Source organism: Leucopleurus acutus, assembly GCF_964270905.1.
Source record: "Leucopleurus acutus genome assembly, chromosome: 18".
Taxonomy (NCBI): Eukaryota; Metazoa; Chordata; class Mammalia; order Artiodactyla; family Delphinidae; genus Leucopleurus; species Leucopleurus acutus.
In genome coordinates, this window is record NC_139160.1 from 12,523,953 (window position 1) to 12,551,663 (window position 27,711).

The window sequence follows — 27,711 nt, forward strand, 5'->3', positions numbered from 1 at the left end:
ATCGATGAGCACAAATTATGATGGGAGCACAGAGATCAGGCACCTAGGCTGGTTTAGAAATGTCTGGGGGACTTGCTAAGGGAACTGATGGGAAGGAAGGCAAGGTTGGTCAGCCCAGAAGCTTTCCTGGGTACCCATCCAGGGCCCGACAGAGGTGTCATTGCTTGGTCCCCTGCAGCCTGTCACAACTGAGAGCACACTGACCTTTACTGGTTTACTTGTTCATTTCCTCCACAGATGATAAGCTTCTTTAAGGCAGAAACTGTGTCGTCATTGCCATCTATGGTGCCTGCCTGGTAGTAGCTGATGCACAAGAATCGTCTAATAAACGAATATGTGGAAGTTCCTAGGATGATGAAAATATTCCTTCTCTTAGATGGGCTGACGTTTAAAGACAATATTTTATGTCTATACAGTGATATATTTAAAAATCTGTACTAGTTAGTGGTTGAAGTGCCAATACCAAATTTTGGTTGCAAGAACAGGGTCAGCAGCCATGGGAGATGCAAAGACAAGCAAGACACAAACACTGCTTTCCATAAACTTACAGCTTCATAATCCTCACCTGTATCGAACCAGAATAGCTTGTCTTTCATCTGTTTACATTTTGGAACTCCACAAAATATTTCTTTTGACTAAAAGGCTCCATTTCTTTAAAAAAAATTAAAAAAGAAAAACTTTGATCAAGTTAAGGCAGCTAAGTTTTCTCAAAATATTTACATATTTAACCCCTTCCATTTATAGACTGGAAGGAAATTTAAATGGAGGGAATAGAACATTTACATTTTTAGATATGTTCATATTCCTCCTGGATTTCATCTTAGTTCTTACTCAGTTGCCTTCTTTAGCACCTTTCTAATAGGTAATATATAGCAATGTACAGATGTATCCAGTAATAAAATTGTTCATTCTCTCCTATATACTGTAATATCACTTAATATTTGCTAATATCCAGAAAAAAAGCTTCTATGCATATCCTTTCTAAAATTACTGCAAAGTATCTTCAAAGTTCTATATTCTTTTCTATTTTATATATGAATATATGTTTTTCTATTTTATATATAAATGTGTATACGTTAATCCCAACCTCCTAATTTATCCCTCCCTGCAAGGTTCTATATTTAATGCCAGTTATTCTGAGGTGTTTAATTCAAAACTGTTACCTGATTTCTCTATAGGATGTTGGATTTCAAAAACATCCTATTTTCAAAATAGGACGGTTTAAGATCATCTTAAGGACTCATATGCGAGAAATCCTTCTATGACGTCTGCAGGGAAAAATGAGCCAAAAGACACATAGGTACAGTATTCTTTATTATAAACAATCAGGTAACAGTGTAAGTGTGCATTTGAAGGATAACTGAAGCCTAGCTACAATAATCAAAAACATTACTTAAATAGAAGTAGTTTCTTTTTTGTTGGTTTGTTTTACATTAATTTGAATTTAACATATGCCAGGATCACCTAATCTTGTCATATAGTTCAGCTGTTAAATCCTTAATAGGAAAAGACGAAATCTGGAATGCATGTTATATTTTGCTTTATTTGTTGACTATATATACCAAATATTCAGGACATACTCAAAGTTAAGCAGGTGCTTAAAGTCTAGCAAGTGGTACTTATAAAATGCTTTTGTTGCTGTGATGGGGGTATTCAGTTCCTAAGAAGACAATGAAAAGGAAATTCTAAATGCTAGGTTGTTGTACAACTTTTCCAGATTTATACTGAGTGTAAAAAAAGAAAAGAATAACAAAACATAAATGTATTGAGAAGTGACATCTTAATAGTTCCAAAGCACTGGCAGGTATTAAAATATCTAACTAAAACAAACTTTTCACATCTCAAATTTTTAACAAAAAAACACAAAAAACAGGCTTGAACAACACCATAAATGTTCTGGGTCTTGTGAGCAGGCCAGATGTTGTTATTCTCTATTGCACAATCCTTGTCTATGGCAACCTTAAACATGTTTGGCTGATGCAATTAATGGCTTAGCATGTCCACTTTGCTCATTACCCTATAAAAGAATGCTATGACATTTTTTGGATTGTCTGTCTCAAGGAATGAATGCTAAATGAGCACATTTAGAAGTTTGAAATCAAATACTGCATTACTATTTTTAACAATTCTTGCCAGCAAAAATGTTAAAAGGCTGATTTAAAATGTGACTTACAGTGACTGAAGGATTAACTTCTCATCAATTCTAAATCCTCTGAATTTCACAGTATCTTAATAAAGGCTTTTGGTGAGATAGGACTGGTAATGACGCATATGTACCACTTTAATCATTTATTTTTTGAAGAAATAATTTGGATTCACTGGAATATTTTGGCCTGGTTTCCCAAAGCTGCATGAAAATTGAATGTATTTTTTCATGTCATTTATAAGCAACTAGTACTGATTAATCCTGTAAAGGTATAAGATTACCAGAGGAGGAGTTTGACCACTGATGGAGAGATTCAAAAAGCTGTGTTTGCTCTCTGGAGCCCAAACCACGTGTACCTAATGCTCTTTCATGCAACAGTACTTGTATGAGGATGACTTCACCATATTAATGCCTTTTCCAAGAAAAGGGGAGATGGGGAAATTATTGGAAAATAGGGAAGCAAAAGGCGAAAAACTCAATTTTGAGACACAGAAGAAAAGTATCATTTATCCAAGGAAGTCTTCAACCATTACTTGATTGCTCAGAAGAGAAGGGAAATCAGCTTCAAAATAGAGATAATTAAGAAAATTATACTTTTTTTCAAGCATAAGAAAGATTGCATGGTTTGTTTTAAAAGTTCTTGAAACATGAAGATGATTCTACAAACAGATTTACTCTTAAGACTCTCAGCTCCAGAGGGCTGGGACGGGTCTCTTGTTTACATTCGATTCCACAGTACCTAACATTGTGCCAGGCACATACATAGTTGATGAACCAATATACTATGGAGTTTGCTAAACACTAAGTGGACCACCTAGCTTTAATGTAAAATGTAATATTTTCTATTGTATATAGAGAAGCTTCTATTACGTAACACTAGTCATTACAAGAGGTGACAGCAGTAGCTCACACATACATCTTTTTCACATGATCATTCCTACCTTGAATACAATTTAATGAGAAACAACTACTATGCACTAATGCTAGAAAGAGTTGAGACAGAATGTATAAATGAAGAAACCTCCTGGATCACTGAAGTACCGTCTGTTACAAGCATAATTACCTTCTTAAATTACACATTTTATAAAGGGTGTGAAATATTTTTCCAAGCAATGCAGTGTTTAGTGGGTGGGAATTATATATATATATGAAAGTACCTAGGAATTTGGGAAATTTTCCTCTCTTTATCATCCAAGGGTAAATAAGAACAGGTTTTGATGTTGTGGATACATTTTTTTAAATATCCTGTTATTCAGGACCACTGTTCCTCAGAAATGATAGGGATTGTGAAATTATTATCTTACTTGGGAAGGTATTTCCAGGTATGAAGCTTTAGTTTTAGAAGAGGCTACCACATATGACCAGCAGATCATTTAATCAATAGAGACACTAAGTTAAATAACTCAAATTTGATCCCAGCAGTGTGTCTAGATTTTCTCAAAGGCTTCACCACTGTTTGGGTCATCTGTGAATAGTTAATATCTGCCAACATGTGAGGAAAATGTGGCAAAAGGCATGCCCTCACCTGGAGACTCTGAACATGGGAATGTGAGAAGGTATAAGTAAACAGGGTGCTTTTGTCCAATGCTCTTAGTTTACTGCTTCCGCACACAGGACTGACTGACATACATGGCCGTAGAGCTCACTGTGCAGACTCAGAAATCTGCAGAGCTGCCTGACACGAATCAACAGGAAAACAGGAACCCAAGATTTCCTATGTGGAAAGCAGGCATCTCCGTGGGGGATTCTCAGACTAAGTTCTGGTCTTATTTTGCAATTGGGGGATATAGCTCATTTCATGCTATTTTCATATGTATCTTCCCATATTAGACTCATTCTTTTTTTTTACAGTGGTAGATAATGAGGCAACATGACTCTCAGCTTCACAGTTTCTTTCTTTTCCCATCACAGTTTAATTTGTTTAAAATGTACCGTTCATATCCGCACAATAGTCCAGCTATAGGCATTTCAACTTCAGAAATAAAGTTTATGTGACTTATCTTACATAACTGATTTTAAAAGCTTGATTTTTTTTTTTTTTTTTTGGCCAGTAGCACTAACAGTGAGGTTATTTCAATTTTATGGGTTTGGTAGCTTTGTTTTGTCCTAAAGTGTTATTTGCTCTAGTGCTGCTAGTACCTGATTTTTGCTACGTAAACAGTTTTAATATTTTTCCAGATTGGCCACACAACATGCCTTACATGACATGGTGGACTAAAGCTGCCTTTATTCTACCAACACCCTTCAAATACTGTTCCTACAGTTGCCTCTCATTTGTTCTCTCCCACAAAAGAAGCTGCTGCTTATTAGAGCGTAGGCACAAAAAACCTGCTTTTCTAATTTCACTGTACTGGCATCAGGTTAACTAGAAAGCACAAAACAAATGGTGATACAAAATGTGAATAGTATATATTATACGTATTTACACATGTACTTAGAAACTTCAGTTAGTTGCAAATCTGAAATGATATAAGCCACTGCCTGCAATAGCATCTATCCTATAGAAATGTGGGTGAAGACAAGACTGTTAAGACACTGAAGAAATCGGGTTGTGTGGAGAGCCCATTTGAGTCAGAACTTTGTCCAACCACTGCAGTGGTCCATGAAGGTGAATCTCAATCCAGCAGGGCGTGCTTGTGACATCCTGGCGATGATACTCGGCTCCCCAACCCTGAAAAGCAAAAACGGAGCGGAGTGATTGTGCCAGACTTTACAGGCAGCCTTCAGAGGCCCCAGCAGGCCCGGTGGACACAGCCCACCCAACCTGGGGCAGCTCCTGGGACCTGAGAACGTGAACTCTACGTTCCTGCAAGTACAGGACGACTTCTGCATCAACCAGATACCCTGAGTCCCCATCCATGGTTTCCTCCTGGGTTCACAACTAAATTCATGGACCTAGAGAGGGCCTGGGTTCTAGCCATGCCGGAGACCCTGGCAAATCACTTCCTCTTCCACAGGGAAAGGAGCTTGAACTCATGTTCACCCCCTAATGCTGAAGACCCATGTTTTGTACAAGATGGTTGCTCACTACAGACCAATGACTGATCTGAACGTTGTAAAGCGAGGGCTGAGGGTGCTCTTGGTTATTCAGGATTGATGAACAAAGCTTGTTTCTCCTCTCCCCCGCTGGCTCACTTCTGGCAATTTGCCATTTGTGACCATCCATAGGAGAGACAGTAAAAATAGAGATAATAAGTTTAGTCAACATCCATCACCTCACATGGTTGCAATTTTTTCTTGTGATGAGAACTTGTACATTTCTTTTACATCGATCACCTGTAGTTATATTTGCTAGGGATTTATGTTTTTAAAAGTCCCTGCAATATAATAACAGTTTATTTTCTGTGAATTGTGTAGTTTTATGAATTTAAAGGTTGCATATCTGAGAAATACATCTTGCTGATCTTAGGAAAATAAGATTTCTGTGCAAGCTTATGTTACAGTGAAATAATTACGTCTGAGATATTGGTATTTCATCCTAATTTGAAAAACACAGGCCTAGACAAAAGTAACCGCAAGTCAAATGGTTGTTCGTTAATGGCAATTTAACGCCCTCTGCTGGCTCTGAAGCATCAGAACATTTGAAAAGATTTTCAGGTATTTAATTGCCTGACCGTGTGAAAATACTTTTAAAGCTTAACAGTAAATTTGAATAAAACTGCTTTGTCACCATGAAAGAAATGGATTCAAGAAGTCAGTTTTTCAATTGGAAACTCTATTCTTATTTTTTAAATAATTACTAAAATTATATATACAATAAAGACACAGTGGACTTCCCTAGTGGTGCAGTGGTTAAGAATCCTCCTGCCAATGCAGGGGACACCATGGGTTCGAGCCCTGGTCTGAAAAGATCCCACATGCTGCAGAGCAACTAAGCCCATGCACCACAACTACTGAGCCTGCGCTCTAGAGCTCGCAAGCCCCAACTACTGAGCCCGCGTGCCACAACTACTGAAACCCGTGCACCTAGAGCCGTGCTCTGCAACAAGAGAAGCCACCGCAATGAGAAGCCCGCGCACCACAACGAAGAGTAGCCCTGCTCGCCGCAACTAGAGAAAGCCTGCGTGCAGCAACAAAGACCCAACACAGCCAAAAATAAATAAATAAATAAAATTTTAAAAAGAAGTATAGAAAAACAGGACACACTTTTCAAGATAATTTTAAAGGATTAATAAATAAATTTTACTTTGAAAAAACCTGCAACAAGCCATACTGATTCCTTGGATGAATATATGACAATGGGAAAACATATACTCAGTTTGATAAACAAGCTCAGATTTGGAAATATTAGAATTATTTGCAAGTGCTTTGCGAGGGATGAAATAGCAGACAATGAAAGTGAGGTCTTTAGCTTCAACGTGCAAATCCATTTTTTTCCTTCCCGCTAAGTAACTTTTCCTCCATTCTCCAACCTTCACATCAATTTTAGTAAGATCTAATTTGATAAATTCAACAAATATTCATAAACAGAACATCTACTGCTGTCTCAGAATTAATCACAAGCCCCATAATGTTTCTATTCCAATTTGTTTATACCTTTATAAACAGCACTTAATTCATACTATCTTGTATTAGAGTCAGTTCTGTCTGTTTTGTAGCTTATTTATAAATATGACTGCTCCATTTGCCTGTATGCTTTGTAAGAGTAAGGAGAGTGTCTTATTTGATTCAGGTAAATTCAACATTAACTGAGTGACCATAGGTGGTCAGCAGTGACCATAGGTGGTCAGCAGTTTGAGGGATGGAAGAATCTCTGTAGCATTAAGTTCTATACAATTATTGTCACTTTATCTTATGTGTTAAAAAAAATCAGGTAACTATCTTATCTTGGTTTTCCTCCAAAAGTAATATGCTTAAGAATTTTCTTAAAATTGCTAAACAAGAGATTTCATACTCATGGAGGAGCTCTTCCAAAAAACAACCGACATATGTACACTACCAAATGTAAAATAGATAGCTAGTAGGAAGCAGCCGCATAGCACAGGGAGATCAGCTCAGTGCTGTGTGACCACCTAGAGGGGTGGAATAGGGAGGGTGGGAGGGAGACTCAAGAGGGAGGGGATATGGGGATATATGTATACGTATAGCTGATTCACTTTGTTGTACAGCAGAAACTAACACACCGTTGTAAGGCAATTATACTCCAATAAAGATGTTAAAAAAAAAAAGATAGCATAGCTACCTTGTTTGATCAGTTGTTAGTTAGGGGAGCAGGGATTTGATTTGAAATCTGTTTGCTTACAGAGCTCATGCTTTTCCCAGTAAAGCTGCTGATCAGGAAAGTTGTACACTGTTTGGTAAAATTTGGACTCTGTAGTTTCCCTACTCTTGCCATTACCTGTAGGTAGAATTTTGACTTCTAGGATATTGTTCGTTTTACTGTAAAATTTATAATAAAAATTTAAATTAAATTTGTATTTACTTTAAAAAAAAAAAACAATTAAAGAGAGTGCCCCCCTCCACCCCCCGGCAAACTGCTGTCTACTTACCCTGGCTGTCTAACTGCCACATCAACCAAAGAGTGCTTTTGCTTTTATTTTTCATCTTACAATTGGGAAGCAAGCACTCCTTACCTTGACAAAACTCATCCGGATGGTGCACATCTTAGTCAACTCATAAACGACTTCAAATCCGTGATGGACAGACTGGGCAAGCAGCTGAGCGAACAGCTGGTTGTTGAAGATCTTGAGGCTGCAGCCACTGGGGATCTTGCAGACGGTGGCCGGGTGAAAGCCGTGCTGATAGTTGCAGTTCCGGCTCTGCACAAAGATGCTGCTGTCACTCACGCACTCGGCGTAAACCTCTCCCCCAACGTAGTACAGATGCACGCCTACGAGGCAAAAACAGTCTTCCAACACGAGCACCGACTTTCGCTTGGATTTATCACCCTTCCCTTCTCATCCACCTCTGTAACCTCAAGAGATGTGACTATCAACTGTGAGGTTAATTTTAATATCACCAATCATTGATTAGTACCACACGTGCCCCAAAGGCTGACTTGCTTTAATTACCATCTATATTTTTTTCATAAGTCCATTTAAAAGTGGACTGCAACCCAGGTTTACGATCAGCACCAAGAGCACAGAAGTAGGCTCTCGTGTCCTACTCCCATCACTTGCTCAATCTCACGCTTGTTCCTTCTAAAAGGAAGATCTCATAATATTAGATGCGAAATAAATACATAATGCAGAACACATCAAAAAAAAAAAGAACTGGACACAGTGCCATGGTAATACTTAGGTGCATACACTAAACCTACTCCAGAGGGAACAATAAATGAAGTTTAAATTTTATTTCACCAACAATTATAAATCCATTTCTCTTAATAAATACCTCAAAGACACCCATTTTACTTTAAAGCTTATCACCTACAGTCATAGGTCACAGAAACAACGCCTCTTTTTACCTACAAACAGTGAACTTTGTGCCACGTTTTCAGATAAAATATAAAAACACAATCAAAATGTAGTTTATGCTACTTTATCTCACATTCTTAGAGCTGAAAGGCAAAGCATCCTGAGAAGGCTGCTGCTCAAAGTACATTTCAGTTGTTGCTTTCCCTCCAAACGTCTGGGTTTAAGATTCCACGTCAATTTGTAACAAGGGACTGGGGTTAGATGAGATGAAGATGTTCTAGTCTAGTGAGTATTAAAGACTAGAACAACTGTTCCCCAACCTTTTAGCAGGAACAAAATGGTCCAGCACAAAGTGTCAACATGATTGTAAATACAATCACTGTGCAGTGGCAAGGGGTTTGTAGAAATGATCCTGAATGTACTTACAGAGATAGATTTTGGATCTTTTAAAAATAAAACATTTAAAAGTAATAGAATTGACCTGCAGGGGTTCTCAGACCCTGGTGTGCGTAACTCTGCATTTAGGAAACATTCCGGACACAGCCGCAGCAATGGAGGCACTTCTGCATTATACTTCCCGCCAGCTTTATGGCTTCCTTTTCCCATCTCCTTTCCCTTGATACAGTTTTAGGGAAGAGTGGTTTTCAGTATTATGTATCCCAACCATAGACTCCAACACAGTCTGAAGAAATGGACCCAGGGTCACAATGATGAAGCACAGCTCTTGATATTCAGGCCAAGGCTCCCCTCTCAGCACCTAGATCAGAGCAGCTCCCCTCCTCTGCTCAGCCTTCCTCTCCCTTTTCTTCCTCATCTCCATCATTCTTTCCCCTGAACGGCCCGGGGTCTGACACCTCGTGGCCCTGGCCGTGAGGAGAAGGCAGAAGGACTGTCCTAATTAGCTGGGACATAGTTACTTGGCTGCAGCGACATGTTGGGGGTGAGGCAGGGGCAAATCCAAGCAGACTTCCTTTAAAAACTCCCAGGGGGAAGGCCTGCCTCTGGGGTAGCTGTGAGTTTTTTCAAAGTGAGAGCGAGCAGGTGGTAAGAGAGCCAGAACATGAGGCTGCTAAGTGTTTAGTATGTCTTTGAATTGAATGACCTTCAAATATATAATCCTCCCAGAACCTAATAAGGAGAACAGATTTTTGTCATCTGACTCTGGTGTTTATTTAGGGGAGGATTTTCAGTCCTGTTAAAGTCTTATCCGCAGCCACAGACATGCTGGCAGAGCATGGAAAGCAGAGAAGAGACCGAACAAGGAGGCAGTAGTTTAGCATCCTGAGCGACAAGAGGGGGCAGAGCCGACGGGATGCACCTGCAGAAGCCCAAGGCCGGCCTCAGTACCGGGACCGGGGGGAGTTCAACCCCACTGCGAAGGAGGCTGGGTTTGGGCTAGAGACAGCAGCATCGAAGGAGTCAAGTAAGCAAGGGATTTTATTTACATCCATTTGACAGGCCAGAAGAGTGGCTTCAAACCACATGTGTGAGATGCTAGATCGCCATAGAGAACAGTGGGCAGTAAGGATAAACGCCCAAAGAAGGCGCTACCTGAGACGAGAGAGAAGCCAGGCGATGGGGTCCTCGGGCAAGTTGCACCCACACCTCGGACGACCTCTCTTCTGGGGCTGCATCTTTCTTCCTCTGAGTTTTCCATCTGTGTGTGCCTGCACCCACCCTGTAGGATATTAGGGAGTCTGGAGTCCTGGGTGGTGGTTAATTAGGACTCTGGGGCCTTGATTTGGATCTGCTGAGTCAGGCTGCAGGTCGGTCCCTTCTGCCATCTTCTGCAGCCTTGAATGACAGAGATGATGGAGGGGAGGTGGGGAGGACAGCGGCTCAGTTAGGCTTGTGAGTGGGTTCCAATGCTGTGGAACCCACTAACAGTCAGAGGGGGATGTCCCAAAGTGGAAGGAATATGCATGGATCCCCTCCGGAGTGGGAGTGGGGGTGGGGAAAGGATATCCCTGCAGAAAGCAGATCTCATCACCCCACAGCCCAGCTCAGAGAACCCTGATGCCTCTCCACTCTGCTTGGAAAACACCCTGAACTTACGAGCACAAACTCAACACCTTCCCTGGAGTTTGTAATTGATATCCCCCTTGGCTTTGCTGCCCTCTCTTCTGCACAACTATTTTATTTTTTTCCCATTAAAAAATGCACTATTTATTGAAATACAAGTGAATTATCCAACTAGTCGCTGTGAAGAAGTGTAATCATACTGACTTAGAAACTCTATGAAATGCAGGGTGACATTCTTTTGAGTCCAGGCCATCTAAGGTAAGATCAAGATTTCAGAGAAACCCAAAGGCAAAGGGCCTCACCAGTCTTTACTCCCCATTAAAGATGCACAACTATTTTAAAATCTGGCTGACTGTCAGGACCCTCTGGAGCTTGAAGACAGTGCATATTTCTGAGGGTGATTAATGATGATACTTTCAGAAATTCCTTATGTAGTTAGACATATACTTAAATATATGGGAGAAAGGATACGAGGTCTGAGATTTGCTTCAAAATACTCTTGTAAAAATACTGTGATGGGACAGGGGAAAAGAATGGTACAGAATGTGACTCATTATTGAAGCTGGAGATGGTCATATGAAAATTTGTTACATGACTCTACTTTTGTGTAAGCTTGAAATTTTCCAAAATAAAAATTTTTTTAATGTATGATCGAAAAATAATATAAAAGTAAAGATTTCCAGATCTACACCGGGGCTTTGGTCCAGAGGATGGAGGTGGGCCCGCCCAGGACAGTGCCTGCAGCTGTGCACTGCACAAACCCAGGGTGTGCCTCAGTCTTCCGAGATTTGTACAGTTATTAGAAGACTCCTCCAGCAGATGGCAGTAACTTCTCTTGAGAAATGGGTTCCTTCCAATTCACATAAAGACACTTCTGGGCTGGTAGCAAAATCAGTTCCCTAAAGCTATACTTGAAGACTTTAAGTCTCTCTGGACAATATGATGAACAAGCAGCTTTGGTCCCAACTGACCTACACTGAATGCCCACTGTGCACTCACACGCTTGGCGACTCTGCCAGGGTGGGTGAACCGTGATGCTTTCTCTCTCACCACTACTTCAGTGACCCCAGCATGCCTGGACATGCCCGGTCCCACCCCATCTTCACAGGAACAACAAAACCCACTAGAGAAAATTTATAAAATACAGAGATGCAAAGAATAAAGATCAGCCACAAATCCACAGCCCAGAAATATTCAAAGCTAATATTTGTCACATACCTTTCAGTCTTTTATGTGCACATTTTAAACAAAATTAGGATCATCCTCTACAGGATCTTTTATAACCTTTCTTCACATATTAAAATAGTGTGGGGCTTCCCTGGTGGCGCAGTGGTTGAGAGTCCGCCTGCCGATGCTAGGGGACATGGGTTCGTGCCCTGGTCCGGGAGGATCCCACATGCTGCGGAGCGGCTGGGCCTGTGAGCCATGGCCGCTGAGCCTGCGCGTCCAGAGCCTGTGCTCTGCAACGGGAGAGGCCACAGCAGTGAGAGGCCCGCGTACCGCAAAAAAAAAAAAAAAAAAAAATAGTGTGAACATTTTCTCATGATATGAAGTATTCTGCAATGCCCTGTGTAATAACTGCAACAGTATGACATTCTGTGTTAAAATTTTTTAGGATTTGCTTTTTCAGGGATGAGAAACCTTATACGCATTCAAAGGCAGAATGGAAAGGACATTTTGAGACTGGGAAACTAAATCCATTGGGAAAGAAGCAATCCAAAAATCACCCTGAGCACTTCCCTAGTGGCGCAGTGGTTAAGAATCCGCCTGCCAATGCAGGGGACACAGGTTCGAGCCCTGGTCTGGGAAGATCCCACAGGCTGTGGAGCAACTAAGCCCGTGCGCCACAACTACTGAGCCTGTGCTCTAGAGCCCGCAAGCTACAACTACTGAAGCCTGCGCGCTTAGAGCCCATGCTTGGCAAGAAAGAGAAGCCACCACAATGAGAAGCCCGCGCACCACAACGAAGAATAGCCCCCGCTCGCTGCAACTAGAGAAAGCCCGCACACAGCAAGGAAGACCCAACGCAACCAAAAATAAATAAATTTATTAAAAAAAAAATCACCCTGAGGTGCAGACCCTCCTTCTAAGGAACTGACAAACCAAACCCTTGCCTCAGGATAATTCCTTTCATAAAACATGGAAGCATTACTAGGATTCTACAGAACAAGCTGAGATGTGCAAGAAAATAAAGATTCATTAAAAGGTGAAAAACTAATTCCAAAAGCAATTCAGTGATTTGGAATCTATGATAATTATGTTCGGGGAAGGTCTTGGTTTGCCTCAGTAAGTTCAATCCCTGGGACTAATGCCTCAGGAATTATAATCACCCACTCCTTCTCCCATGAGAGGAAGAACAGCCAGCAGCCAGGACACACGCATGTCTGCAGCTGCAAAGGAGAAACCTGCCTGTCCTGCTCCAAGTGTCCTTTCACACCAAGAACCCGGCACAGGCTCATTACCAAGGTCAACAGCTCTGACTTCAGTTACAGCACAAATCGTAGGTGCTCAGAAATGACAGTGCTATTGATTAGGATTATGTTAAGTTGTGCATTTCTAAGAAATATAATCCAACCTCAATGACCTTGAAAGCAGCACACATATGTCCATGCAGTCCATTCAAAACTGCAGTTTTCCTCATTATTTGGAAATCGGGGCCATCCTAAAAGCCATTCTAAGAAAGCAGGCACGTTTTATACTCCAGTGATCCAAATTGGCTATTCCATCACTCCCAAAACATCAGGAAATAACCTTTGCTTTATTTTGCGCAGTCACAGATAGGTATGATATGTCAGCAGTTCTTCATCTTTTTTTCTGTAAAGATCCTTATAATCCTCCGATGGAGCTCTGTGTAACTCAGTGAGGTACTCCTTTTCTAGAATATTCTTTTGGGGAAAACACAAGATCTTCTCTGATTTACATTTTTAAAGTAAATCATTGTAAAATTTCATCACTTTAGTACTATGAGGGCCTTATTTCAAGATCTCAGAGGTGATTCTGACATATCATGCCTGCAGCATATGGTAAGTATTTTCATTCCATATCGAAAGATTCAACTCCTCAAGTGCTGAACTAAGAGGGGTGCCGAGACGAAAAAGCAGCAGGGTCCCTCCCCTCCAGCAGAAGGGAGCGACGGGACCTTACAGACAGAGCCATGGGTGCAAACCCACATCACTCGTGGGACCATGGGTACACTGCTGAATTCTCTGAGCTTCCATTGCCTCACCCATAAAACGGGACTAAGAAATCCTAACTTGTAGGGTGACAATAAAAATAATATGAGTAAGAGTCTGCCAGGGTGCCTCACACACATTAGGGAAAATCAGTGGGGGCAGCTATCAGTCATTTGAAAGGGTTCAAGTGGTCTGCCTGGTCTTCAAGGAAGAATATGGACAGACTTCATGTAGAATGCACCCTTCCAGGTTCTTTGAAGCCCTGCCTCTGACACTGAAGCAGCAGCCCGGGCTATTCTACTGCTAACTAGCCTACGGCCATTTAAAGCACTTGGCTGGAGAGGTCAAAGTAATAGATTTGTTACTGTTGTAAGGACACAACTAAAGGCTTGGTACCAAGCCTGCTGCCTCACAGTGCATTGCATTAGATGGAAAGCAGGATGAAAGAGCATGGGTGAGTCAGCATAAACCATCACCGCCACAGAAAACAACTCAAAGTACATGCACTGCTGACCGGTGGTGGCATGAACTTCCTTTAGAGGACCAGCCATCTTCCCTAACTTAAGTGGCAAGGAACACAAACTGGAAGTGACCTCAAAGCAACTGATAACTACTGAGGGGAGAAATGGCCCATAATTAACCATAATAAAAAGATTTTTTTTTTGTAGATACCTTCCACCCTTGCCCGCCCCCCCCCACCCCCCCACCCCCGCCTACAGTCTCATCTCGATATAACAGCCAGGGGATCCTTCTGAAGTGAAAACTCAGATCTATAAACTCCAACTTAACTCCATCTTCCTATGTCACACAGGCAAAGTTAAAGCACTCTCCATGGCTTCTAGGCCCTGAGACCTGGTCCTGTCCCCTCTTCTATGACTTCCTCACTCCCTTGCTCACTGTTCCATTCACTGTGGCATCCCTGCTATTCCTCACTATGCCAGGCAGGCTTCAGGGCCTTTGTACCTGCTGTTTCCCTTTGCTTGGAAAGCTTTCCCCGCTGCTACCGACACTGTCGATTCCCTCTTGAGCTCTCGGCTCAAATGTCACCTCCTTAGGAAGCCTGCCCTGGCTACCCTCCCCATTCCCTTCCCCTCCTTTGTTCTTCTCTGGACAATTATCATTTGACATGTGTGTGCGCGCGCGCGCGTGTATTATTTCTTGTTTGTCTTTCCTTAGTTGTAGGTAATCCACGAAGCCAGGGATTTTTGTTTGTCTTGTTTCCCACTGCTACATCCCTAGTGGCAGAACCGTCTGGCTAAGATTAAATGCTCAATAAATATTTGCGAGATGAATGCATAGCTGTGAAGTCTGACTGTCTCTAGCAACTAGCTCCACAGAACACGTTAACTCATTCACTAACCTCAAGGTGCATTTGGCTGCAAACTTACTCAGGCTGGTGCTCCAGGAAGCCACGCAGCTCAGAACCAGATAATCCACGGGGGCCCCTGAGAGAGAGCCCCCTGACCTCACAGAAACCAATAGCTCTTGCTTTGAAATATTCCATGCCATGCTTTATGGCATGGCTTGTAGCCCCTTAAAAAAATTATTTTTTCACATTAGGACAATTCCAAAGCAGCTTTCTGAGAAAATTGTGCCTTTGCCTTGGGGACCATGTTGAGGGTGGAGTGCCCTTCCATCCAGGTGAGCATTTTCTAGGCTTGCTGGTTTTTCTAACAGGTCACCAGTCCTGGCTCTTGCTCCTATGTGTTTTTTTTGACCCTGTGGATTATCTCTCAGTTACTAACATGACACCAACCCTCCACATCTGTCCATCCACATCAGCAGCACCTTGAACAAACTACTTGCAGAAAGTTTCCCAGAAGGTATTTAACAGTCCTTGCGTATTTTAATTATATTTTTAGATCAAGTGGCGTAAGTAGAAGTCTAATATGCAGACCAATCTGTAAAGCCCTTTAGCAAACAGCTCTACAACATTACGTTTTAACATTCTACCTTTAGATTTCACCTAAAGATTCTTATAAAAATCATTTAAAAGTAAAACCATACCTGAGATATTTAAGATTTCAGTCAAAATATTACTTCCTTTGAGGAATGACTGTGTTTCCTCCTTTGGGATAAAAGTTACATTACAGATTAAGTTTCCTTTTTCTGACCTCCGGAGGAAAAGTTTAATCACAATCACAATGGTTACAATTACAACGGTAACTCTTGGAGATGACATACCTGTATTCTTCTCTCCCACGCACCCCCAGCTCCTGATTTTCTATTTTTCATTTGTCATTTCACTGTAAAGGTTTCTTGTAAGCCAACTCAAAGCTACTATGGAAAGATACAGGATAAAATAAACAGAAAGTAACTTTTGCCATTAAGAGTCAACATCAGAGAAGGAACTCAGCCTGTCTCTAGTCAACGGTCTGTAGGTTTACAACAGGAGACATTTAGGAGGTACGTTAGGAAGAATACAGGAAGCATCATAAGTGAAATAATGAATCTCCCCTGGAAATTTGAAATAAAAGGCTCGTGGCTACTTCCCAAGGTGGTATAAGTGCTAGATGGGGAGAGAAAAGATCAAATGACTCTGAAGGTTCTTTACACCTGTGATTCCAGAGTAGAATAGTGGACAACCAGGCACCATTCAGACACTGCCAACTATTCGAATAGAAAAGAACAGAACCTAAAATCCTCAACGAGGCCTCATGCTCAGCTGGGATTGATCATGCCAATGAGACAGGCTCCAAAAGCATCACAGCCAGACCCCAGTGAGGCCTGTGCTTATTCGGCTGTTGTAACAAAGCCTGGACACAAGAGAACCCCAATCACCTACCAAAGGCTTCCTGACATTAATAACTCAACGATTTTTTAAACTGCCTGGCTTCTCAGTCTCTAAAGGTAACTTCACCTGATATAAATAATCATCCAGCCAGAACTCCTCTTCTTCAGAAGTTATCCTATTTAGCATTTCAGGCAATTCAAAAATAATTCATAATACTTCTCTTCAATAATATCATCCTGGGACTTCCCTGGTGGTCCAGTGGTAAAGAATCTGCCTTCCAATGCAGGGGATGCAGGTTCGATCCCTGGTCGGGGAACTAAGATCCCACATGCCGTGGGGCAACTAAGCCTGCGTGCCACAACTACAGAGCCCACGTGCCCTGGAGCCTGCATGCCACAATTAGAGAGAAAAAACCCGCATGCCACGGCTAGAGAGAAGCCAGCACGCCGCAACTAAGACCCGACGCAGCCAAATAAATAAATGAATAAAAATAATAATTTCATCCTGTTTTCATATTTATCATCTTGTTCGTCTTCCTAATACCCACCCTACGCCACCCCCCAGAAGATACTGTGCCGACCTCAGAGGTACAGACACTAAGGTTACAAGACCTCCCACGCTTTTCCCAACAATATCCCCAGAATGGTCTCCCAGATCCCAGCCCTGGGATCATCCCACTAGGTCATGCAGCCAATCCATGGCTTGTTTCTATTTCCACGTTTTAGCTCAGAAGAATATAGGAAGGAACTACATATTTGCTTTTACCCTTTCCTATGTGTCTTCTGGTATTTTCTATCGTTGAGTTTCTGTTTACATTAGAAAGAAGTCCGAGACAGAATCTGTTCCTGTTATTTGAAGGGTCTGTGAATCCATCAATAAGCACACTTCGGGAGGAAGCCTGGAACGTCTCCCCAACACGGTTGTTCAGTTCATAGTAGGCGACTGAGCACCAGTGCTGCGGCTCCTCGTAGCACACCGGCCGAAAATCTGAAAGAAAACGGACCAGACAGGACATCACTACCGCCACGCTCGTGCCTCCCAGCTCACAACTCCACCAGGAAACTGCGGTTACCGCTGTTCACCAGAAAGTCGGCTGCAAGACCCAGGAGGCTGCTGTGTGATCTTTACAAACCTGCCTCTTCCACGGAAGCTGTTGGCAGGTAGCTCATGTGGTCCACGTACCTGTGCACAGGGGCCACCGTCCTTGTGATTCTCCCATGGATGGAGGCTTTGTAAACATGTTTACTAGAATTGAGGGGCCAGGCAACAGCGATATGAGTGGATCCATGTAAACTTCATCCCCCCGAAAGGAAACACAGCTAAAAGGAAGCTGCCAGGTCACCTCATCTTTACAGACGACAGCATCTTGCTGTTGCAGTGCCAAACTGAATCCCCGTGGTGAAGAGTACCCTTTTCTAACGACCTAAAGCTGAAAAAAATTTGTTCAAATATGTAAAAATCAAACCAAAAACACTGCATAGGATTTTATTTAAGAAAGAAAAAACAATGTCCACATAGACTCACATTCTCCTTTGTGTACATATGGGATAATTATGGCATAAAAATATTTTAAAGGGAGAGGTCTATTTCATTAGGAAATCCATGAATGCTATGTTTTCACCCCAAATTTTTCAAAATTAAGTTGCCACTAACCCAAATTTGGCAGGTTTTTTTTCTTTGCCCCTCACACTCTTTCTCTGCCTTTCTATTGATTATAGTATCTTTCTTTTCTTTGAATATTCTAGTAATTGTGTCTAGAGTGTGTTCCTATATGCACTAAAATATGAACTCACAAAACAGATAAATTAGGGGGTTATTATTTGATTTCCAAATGGACCTTCACTTATGAAAGAATTCCCTCTGAGATATTTTAGATAGTAAAGCGCTTTGACCCTCCCTGCTCGGCGTGGTTCCTGGAACTGCAGCCACTGCATCACCTGGGAGCTTGTTAGGAATGCAGATTCTTGGAAAGCACCCCAGATCTAGGGAATCAAAAATCTGCATTTATACAAGATCGCCACGTGGTCTGTATGAACATTAAAGTGGAGCAATATTTATCTAGCCTATTACAGGACACAAATAAAATTATGTAAAAGCTATATACATATTTTGAAGAGCACTCCTCTAAGCCAAATGAAAGACATTACTATAAACTTATTATAGTAAAGAAACACAAACAGGACACAATTACTAACTTCTTAAATACCTAATTCCATACTAAAACATCCAGAACTACAGACTCGTAAATGTTCGGTTAAAATTTAAAATGTACTTGTTCTACTAACCAGGATAACACACAAAACATTCACTCTATGGGACTGAGGAATGCCAAAGTCAAAATGCGAAACCATGCTATCTGCCCCTGACAACACTTATGAAACAGGAGGCTGGCACGTTTTGTTTTCTTTTGCTTTTCTCTTTGTTTCCCAGAAGGGAGGTGGTAATAGGAAGTACTCTTGGAGAACAGCTACATTTGGCTGTTCATCTGCCAAGTGACCTCCGTTAGGCACTGACAGTACTAAGTGACTCTCAGCTGTGGCATCTATAGGTCAGGCATTCTGGGTCCCTGGGGCTTCGGCGGCATTATAAGGTGGGGGTGGTGTGTCAACTAAAAGAAAGCAGTAAAACAAAGGAACATCAAACTGATAGACTACACAAGGACAGCTTGAGTCAACCCTTTCTGCCGCTAAATTCCTGGCTTTGGTGGACAGTGTCACTGCTACAGAGAGACCAGTAATGTAAGGGGGCCATTCTACTGTGACACTGGGACAGTCCTCCAGGAGAAACTGGTTGTCCTGAGGCCCTCACTAGAGGGTTGATTCGCTGTCCCTCTGACTTATGAGTTATTATTGGGTTCAAATGACTTCATGATGGGACCTTCAAATCTAGGAGCTATTCTCCTAGCTTTTCTCTATAGTCTGTTACCTGGCTTTCAAAACAGAGAACGCTAAACCTTCTTTGAAGTGAATTTAATTTTCAGTTCCTCTGGTGCCATGGATTGTACAATGGCCAAAGGGAAACTCTGACTCAACACAGTTCAAAATATGGCCCCCAAAACACAGAATGGCTGAAACCTGATTATAAGCTTGTGCCCAAGGCATGCTAAGAAGGGCTCTTCTCCCCAGATATCAGTTTTATGATCAGATGATCATAATTAGGCAAATGGTATGCATTCAGTTGATAACATGTTATCAGAAATTAATTCAAAACAATAAAAACTCCTGAGGAAGAGAGAAAACTCTTTATCAAGGACCTCAGAACAAATGATTCCTTCTGTTCACATTCCTCATGTCGGTTCAGAATGGTCTTGTTATGTTAGCAGTGGAGTTCAATGGCATTAACTCCACTGCCTTTGTTGAACTGAATTGTCCATCCAAGTAGTTCTCACACTTAAGTGGGCATAAAAATCGTCAGTGGAACCTGTTAAAATGCAGATTCCTGGGCCCACCTCCCGAAATTGTGAGTCAGTAGATCAGTGGCTGGATGCAGCCATGCAGGTTTTAACAGGCATTGCTGATGATTCTAATGCACGTGGTCCATGGACCACACCGCAGTGCCAGTGATAAGGCATTTCCCTAAGAGAAAATGAACTATGACCCTGGTGCAAAAGTTATAAAGGGGACCCTTTTGTAAGTCCTTGAGTCAATCTATCTACAAAATTAAGGGGCTGAACGTAGAGTTCATATGACCCATTAGTTCCATTCCTAGGTATGTACCCAAAGGAAGTAAAAGCAGGGACTCGAACAAATACTTGAACATCAATGTTCATAGCAACATTACTCACAAGAGCCAAAGGTAGAAACAACCCAAATATCCATCACCCAATGAATGGATATTTTTAAAATGTGGTATATCCATACAATGGACTATTGTTCAGTTACAAAAATGGAGTAACTGATACTGCTACAATGTGGATGGACTGTGAAAAACACCGTGCTAAGTGAAATAAGTCAGACACAAAAATCCCCACAAATATTGTACGGTTCCATTTATATAAGGTACCTAGAATAGGCAAATCCACAGAGGCAGAAAGTAGATAAAAGCTTACCAGGGGCTAGAGGAAGATGTAATGGGGACCTACTGCTTAACAGGCACAGGGTTTCTGTTTGGGGTGATGAAAAAATTTTGGAAATAGATCGTGGTGATGGTTGCACAACAGTGTGAATGTACTTAATGCCACTGGATTGTACAGGGATAAATTGGAAGATTGGGATTGACATATACACACTACTATATATAAAATAGGTAACTAATAGGGACCTCCTGTATAGCACAGGGAATGCTACTCCATACTCTGTAATGGCCTATATGGGAAAAGAATCTAAAAAAAGAGTGGATATATGTACATGTATAACTGATTCACTTTGCTGTACAACTGAAACTAACACAACACTGTAAATCAATTATACCCCAATAACATTTTTTTAAAAAAAGAAAGAAATTGATAACTGCTCCAAAATGGGTAGAGTCCTGATCTGGTTAGAGGGTGGGCAGGGTCCAACGGCCCGCAGGAAACTGCTGTGTGAACTGCAAGTGGCAGCGCTGGTTTTTACGATGGCCCCGCCTACACAACCGTGTAGGGTACTCGTATCCCGGGAGACCGCGGCTTTCACTGACCTGAGTGCTGGAAGGGGCTCTCCGGCTCGGAAGGGCTTCCCGGGGAGTGAGGGTAGCCGGCTGTGCACGGGGACTGCGGGAACGGGGGCCCGGGCGACGGAGGGAAGGCCGGGCACGGAGGCTGCTGGAAGGAGTCGGGGTAGGTGGCGTTGTGCGGCATGAGCGGCTCGCTGTGCAGGGACGCGCTGCGGAACTTGGCCAGGAGGCTCAGCTGCGGGTTATACTCGCTGTGTCTGGGCACGAGCACGGGAGGCAGAACTGGGGGGAGGAAGGAACCGGTATGTTAGAACCTCGGCTCACCCGCCCAAAGGAGAGTGGAGGCGGGCTGCTTTTCGTCTATCCATTTTTGGGTGATAAACTCCTGTTTTTCCTTTGGGAACCACCTGTCCACCATTCTGTGTGCTCATCGTGACATTGTCCACGAAGGTCCCATCTCCCCCTCAAAAGACAGCTTGGGAATCAAGCTGAAGCAATGGTTTCTCTCCTCGCAGCCAATTAACGAAAAGTTTAGCAGAGAATCGTTCTGATATCAGCGCTCTAAAAATTGCCTACTCATTCCCATCGCAGAAATGACCAGAGCTGCCCTATTACCTGGCCTTCTGGAGACCTGACTGTTCACTGCTTCCTTTGATTCTGCCAATAAAGCGGTTTTTTGTTTGTTTGTTTGTTTAGTGCAAAATCAGTTTCTATTGCTCACAATGAAACCCCAAGTCATGCCCAGAATATTTTTACTTCAGAAACCACAGTGAATTACTTAGATGACCAGCCTAAATTTTTAGGCTCCGTACGGCTGCTTAAGTAAAAACATTCTACTTGCCTTTAGCAGAAAGGCTTAAAGGTAACTAAAAGTTATAAAGTAAAAGATAAACAGTGAGTAGTAACAAAAGTGAATAAGTAGAAGATAAGCAGTAACAGAGAACTTATAGATAAAGTCTGTTCATTTTAGTATGTTTCCTTCTGGGTTCCATACTTTAAAAAGAACAATTCGCTCCTGATTCTATACAAAAACAGGAACAGATGCAATTCTCAAGGGCAAGCATTGTCCAGGCATTCCTAGCTCCTACTGACTTCTAAAGTGTCCCAAGGCTTGGCAGAAATAAGCTATTCCATGAAGTATTGTTGAGGGGTGACCTGGCACCAACATAAGTTCCAGAAAGAGAAGCAGGGAAAACAGAGGGACGAAGTGATCAAAGAAATAATAGGCAAAAACGTCTCAGAGCTAAAGAAGGATCTATGTCATCAGATTGAAAAGAGCCACAGAGTATACAGCCTAATTAATGAAAAAAGATCCAGACCTAGTCATACCATCTTGAATTTCAAACACCTAAGGACAAACTGAATATTCTAAAAGCTCCCAGAAGATCACCTCAAAGTCACCTACAAGGACATGAGAAACTGATTTATTACTTCCCATCACTGATGCTGGACAGTAGAAGGCAATGGATCAATGCTCTTCTAAGGGGGAATAATTCTTACCCCCAAATCCCACAATGGAAACAAATAGAATAGCCAAAAGAATAATATAATTAATATTATATTAACTTATATAATAATATAATAGAAAGCAAAATATGGGTTGAGAAGAGGAAGAAAGGAAAAAGGTAATATAAATTAGCTAAATCTTCATCTTTTATGTTAGAGTCAATGAAATTAGCTAAAAGTGATAAATTTGGAAACATGTATATTATCTAGAGTTATCTTCATATTTTTTTAGTAATAATGGAGAGAACTAGCAAAAGAACCAAGCCAGAATGATTAAAAGAGCTTGCTTCTGGAAATGGCTGAGGTAGCACTTGTTTCAAATCACACTATGGATTTGTTATCACACGCAAGTATCAATAAAAACTTTCATAGAAAGTAAATGTTTTGGAGTAAACAGACAACAATTACAATACAATAACATCCATCATGAAGTCCACCATTTACCCACTATCATACACTTATCTCTTCTTAACAAGCAATAATTTTCAGTTCTACAGGTAGAATATAAACTCCAACAGGTAGATGAAAAGTTTTAAGTGAAACCACTACAGATATGAGGGTGGCAGAGAAACAATGATTTCTTCCTCCTTCAAAAGCCAGTATTTGTATATGCCTTATGACATGATAGAACAAATACTCAACATCACCGTGCAAAAATAACCTGGATGATAAGCCATTCAATTTCCTTTTATGTAATCCATGAATATACAGGCATACAAAAATGCCTTGCCTCATAAATACTCTGAAAGTGAGGGGCTGACATAGTAAATGACATATGACTTCTTTTCCAGTGATGCTTCTTGATCACAGTGTTAACAAAGGTCAAATAAACACTCATTTTTCTCTTTTGGATGAAGAATTCAGATACTCACTGTGACTTCAGTTCTAATGTAAGATATCTACGGTGTATTCTTAACATTGATAAACAGACTCCCTCATATCTGAATGCAGAGACTTTCACTCCACCGTGGCCTGCAGGTCTGAGGCACCAAAAGAAAAGAAAGGATGCATTTTTCTTTATTGAGGCAAATATCTTGATAATGTATTTCTATCATCTGGGTAAAACCAAAGGCAGTGAAGATTTGTAAGGAAAACTGATGGTATCATCCTGGTTGTAATTCAGCCTGACAAGCTCAGTTTACCTTAGGTTTGCACTGATCATATTTGTAAATACTTTCACTCAAAACACAGCTGTCTTAGCCCCTTAGGGCTGCTATAGCAGGTATACCATAGACTGGGAAGCTTATAAACAACAGAAATTTATTTCTCACAGTTCCAGAGGCTGGGCAGTCCAAGACAGGGGTACAGCCTGGTCAGGTTCTGGGGAGAGCCCTCTTCTGGGTTGCAGGCTGGCTTCTTCTCACTGTGTCCTCACACAGTAGGAAGGGAATGGGGTCTCTCTGGGGCCTCTTTTATAAGGACACTAATCCCACTCATGGGGGTCTAGCCTCATGACCTAGTCATCAAAAGGCCCCGCCTCTTAATAATATCACCTTGGGCATGAGGTTCTCAACGTATGAATTTGGGGGGGGACACAGACATTCAATCTATAGTAATAGCTATTTCTAATTACTCAATTCTATTTCTGCATCACAACTGCTGCTTGCAAATATGACCTAGTGAGCTTACAGACACTGGTCTCAATGTGATGCCACCTTTTAAATACCACACTATCTAAGCATTACCCTGGGGGCAGATAATGGAAGGAGTTACTGCGTATAAGGAAATGCAGAGCAAAGCTGAGAAAAGCTTTTGTATCTTTTTCAAAAGTCATGTGGTCTGATAGAGTGTGGGCATTTTACACGGAGGAGAAATTATACTCCTGAAATAACCTCCAGTTGCATGAAGAAAAATCATTATGAGCCATGAAAACATTTTTGCACAGCTTCTACCAGACGCAAGGCACACAAAGTGAGGTCTGAGGACTGGTGAGACTTTGCCAGCTGCTGGGTACCAGTCCGTGGAAATACAAGTACTGAAACTGAGAGTCTGTGTTTAGAAACTTTAATAGCCACTTGACAGAGTAATTTTATATCTGTTGAAATGAATAGTAAAAAATATTGAGCTTGTATTTTGTAAGTCTTTCAAAAGTTTTATCTGCCTAGTAATTCATTTGTATTGTAAAAATACTGATATTTGAGGGATTGGAAATTTTTTTAAAAACTGGTCCTTCACTACAGATAGTTTGAAAAGCACTAAAATTGATTATTTAAGTGGTTGTGTGAGTGTAAACAAAATCAGAATTCAGCCTTGAAGGTTCCTAAAACGGGTGGTCAAAAGATGAGAGATTTCAAAGGCAAAACTTCAGCTTTATGATAATCAGGGACCCAGCAAACTTGGTGCACATTAGCATCTTCATTGTTCTCAAAATACTGACTTTAAGCACGGCCAGAAAGCTAGATGTAAAATATGCCTTTTTCTATTAAAAGATCAAAGTTAGGAATTGAAAAAAAAAGATATAGCTTAAACATTACCTTAAAATCAATACAATCTTTGCCCATCTTTCATTTTTGAAACTCAAACCTAAAATATGATATGAAATCTACCTGCCCTATAAAAACATTCACACTATCATTCCTGAAAGAACCTCACATAATATGAAAACATGAAATAATCCTTTAAAATTAGGGTTTCAAGTGTTCAAAAGGAAAGCCAGATACATTTTACAAGATACTTCTTACAAGACACATTTTATAACTACATTACTCAGGAAGAGAAAAATGATTTCTTGATAAATATTTTTCATGGGATGTATTCTGAATGCTTAATATAATTCAAATCTTAGAAACAAAAGGGAAATCAAGTCATTTCTGTCATAAACTCATTGATGACATTTTTTTAAAGTAGGCAAAGATAGCTCAGAGAGAAGCAGGAAAGAAGAGGAGAAAGCAAAGACCTACACGGTCCAGGGGAAAGCACACCACATTCACCAGGAATGTGGGCCTTTCTCATCACAGTCTCACCCTGTATCCGGGGTGATGTGACCGTGAGACGCATCCACGTTCAGGCAGGTGACTTCCTTGATAACAGTTTAACAGCATGATAGTGGGATTTGGGAGCCTGAAAGGTCACCTCACTAAGACTGCTATAGGCTGGGCATGACTTAGCCAGGACGGCTGCAAGGTTAACTGAGCCTGGGAGGGGGCCAGGAGGCAGGCTGGACTCCCCCCACTACCTGCCTTCCTACCTAGAAGTGCCTCGTAATGGACATGGGCCAGTTCCCAGAGTGCACGTGCCAGCCCTTTGGTCTCCTGGAATAGGGCAGATGGCCAGTCAGGGAGAGGAAGCTCCCACAAAAACTGTATCCATCAAGCCATAGGAACACTCCATCCAAAGAGAAATGTAGTCAAATTGTTACAGCCAGTGTGAAGGAATGAAGAGCAACACCAGCCTTCTCCAAAAGGGTGTGTGTGTGTGTGTGTGTGTGTGTGTGTGAAATACAGGTACACACACACACATGTGTGTGAAGAGTTTTAGGAACAACACCTTCCTATATTTAAAGCCATATTTAAGAACAGCCACCAATCTCCCCTAACCGCCACTATGTTCAGTCTTGGAAGGGTTTCCAGCAACTCTTTCACTGGCTGTTTTCAGACCCAGGTAGGAGATATCTCCACTTACTTGAGCTTGGGGAAAGTGCAGCCCGTTTAGCTCAGCACAGTTGAGTGCAGCAAAGGGGGATGGGGAGGAGGCTGTTTATTTTCTTCCAGTTGATCATGTCGAGGCGATATTAAGAGCTTTCAAGAACTGGATGATGACTCCAAAATGCATCAAAATAAAACTGCATTTTTCAAAATCACACAAAGCTTACACGTATACTGAAATGAAAATATCTTCTGTCTAGATTGTTCTGACTACAGAATTTGGATCAGTTCCTGCAAATTGAACCTCCCTCTCTTCTCTCCCTCTCTCGCGGGAAGGGGGGTCCTTCTCCTGCCAGTGCCCCATGTTCTCCACCAACTGAGACACACCCTCTTACCTCTTACAATGAACCATGAAGGAAACCCACCTGGCGTCTCCACACGGCGGTAGTGGTAGGGGTTGATGCACACCTCTTTCTGCTTGGAGCCAAATGGGAACTCACAGCACTCCAGTGGCTTCAATTCATGGTGAGACTGGAGATCGGGCCAACGCCACACTCGGCAGTAAATGACGTGGGGCAAACCCTTGCGGTGAGACACCTGCAGCCGCCCGTCCAGGGAGCGGGGAATCGTCACACACTTGCTGGGTTGCCCTGGGCAGCTGAGCGCCCTCTCCAGCTCATCCATGGCTCCTTTCTTCTTCTTTAACTTCTTCACTAATGAGTCCACCGCCTTCTCTGCCCACTTTTCCTCTTCATCTCCTTGCTTCCAGCCGAGCAGTCTCTTCACTGCTGGGCTGGTGAAGGAGAAGAGGGAGCTGATGGGGGTGCTGGAGTGCATAAGAGAGGGACCACAGGCGTCCAGTGCAAACAGGAGCTGGACCCAAGGCCCTTCACTGCCTGCAGGGCCCGAGTGAAGTGAGCAAGGATGCCTCCCGGGATGTCATAGGTACCAACTCTCCAGGGACGTCATAGGTCTTCCCTTTCTTCTGGAAGTAACTGTGACCAATGCGGGCTGGAAAGGGGGTTGACTTTCTCCTAAGCCCTGGGATGGGCTGGCCAACTCTGAAAAACACAAAATAAGACTTCAGTGAACTTAATCAGGATAATTTTCAGAAAAGGTTAAAAGTTGGATGTAAGAGGGAAAATATTCTTCAAATGTTCTAGACTTGAAAACTCTCAGTCACCTTTGACTCTTCCCTCTCCTTTATTCCCTATATCCAAGCCTTGGTAATTCTGCCTTCGAAATGTCTTTCAGATTTTGAAGCTTTCTTTCCATTTCCGCATATCTGAGCCCTGCCCCACCGCACCACCCACCTTGATCACTGCAACACCTCTGAAGGAGCTCCTCTCTTCCAATTCTAATCCATGTACTACCAAATACAATTTTTAACATGCCATTTTCCTACTTGAGAAATTACAGTGGCTCCATGGTTTCCCAAGTATAAATGTCTCTGCTTGGGTTTCTAGGGTCTTTTCTCAACATGCTCATGCCTCTTCTTTTCGAATTTATAGTTTGCACAAGTGATCCATCTTCACTGTACAAAAGATATAAAAATGAAAAATAAAAAATTAGGACCACTGATCATCTCACCACTCAT

The 27,711-nt window shown here is 41.8% G+C and overlaps 1 protein-coding gene across 1 annotated transcript; it reads right to left on the minus strand.

Annotated features, from left to right (window-relative positions):
* Positions 1-4,673: 4,673 nt before the first annotated feature.
* Positions 4,674-26,951, minus strand: SMAD9 (SMAD family member 9; the record flags this gene model as incomplete). The annotated part of the gene is made up of 5 exons (XM_082859198.1): positions 4,674-4,817; positions 7,720-7,976; positions 17,197-17,418; positions 21,049-21,306; positions 26,540-26,951. The coding sequence occupies 5 exons, from the start codon at positions 26,949-26,951 to the stop codon at positions 4,674-4,676; spliced, it is 1,293 nt and encodes a 430-aa protein (XP_082715324.1).
* Positions 26,952-27,711: the final 760 nt, after the last annotated feature.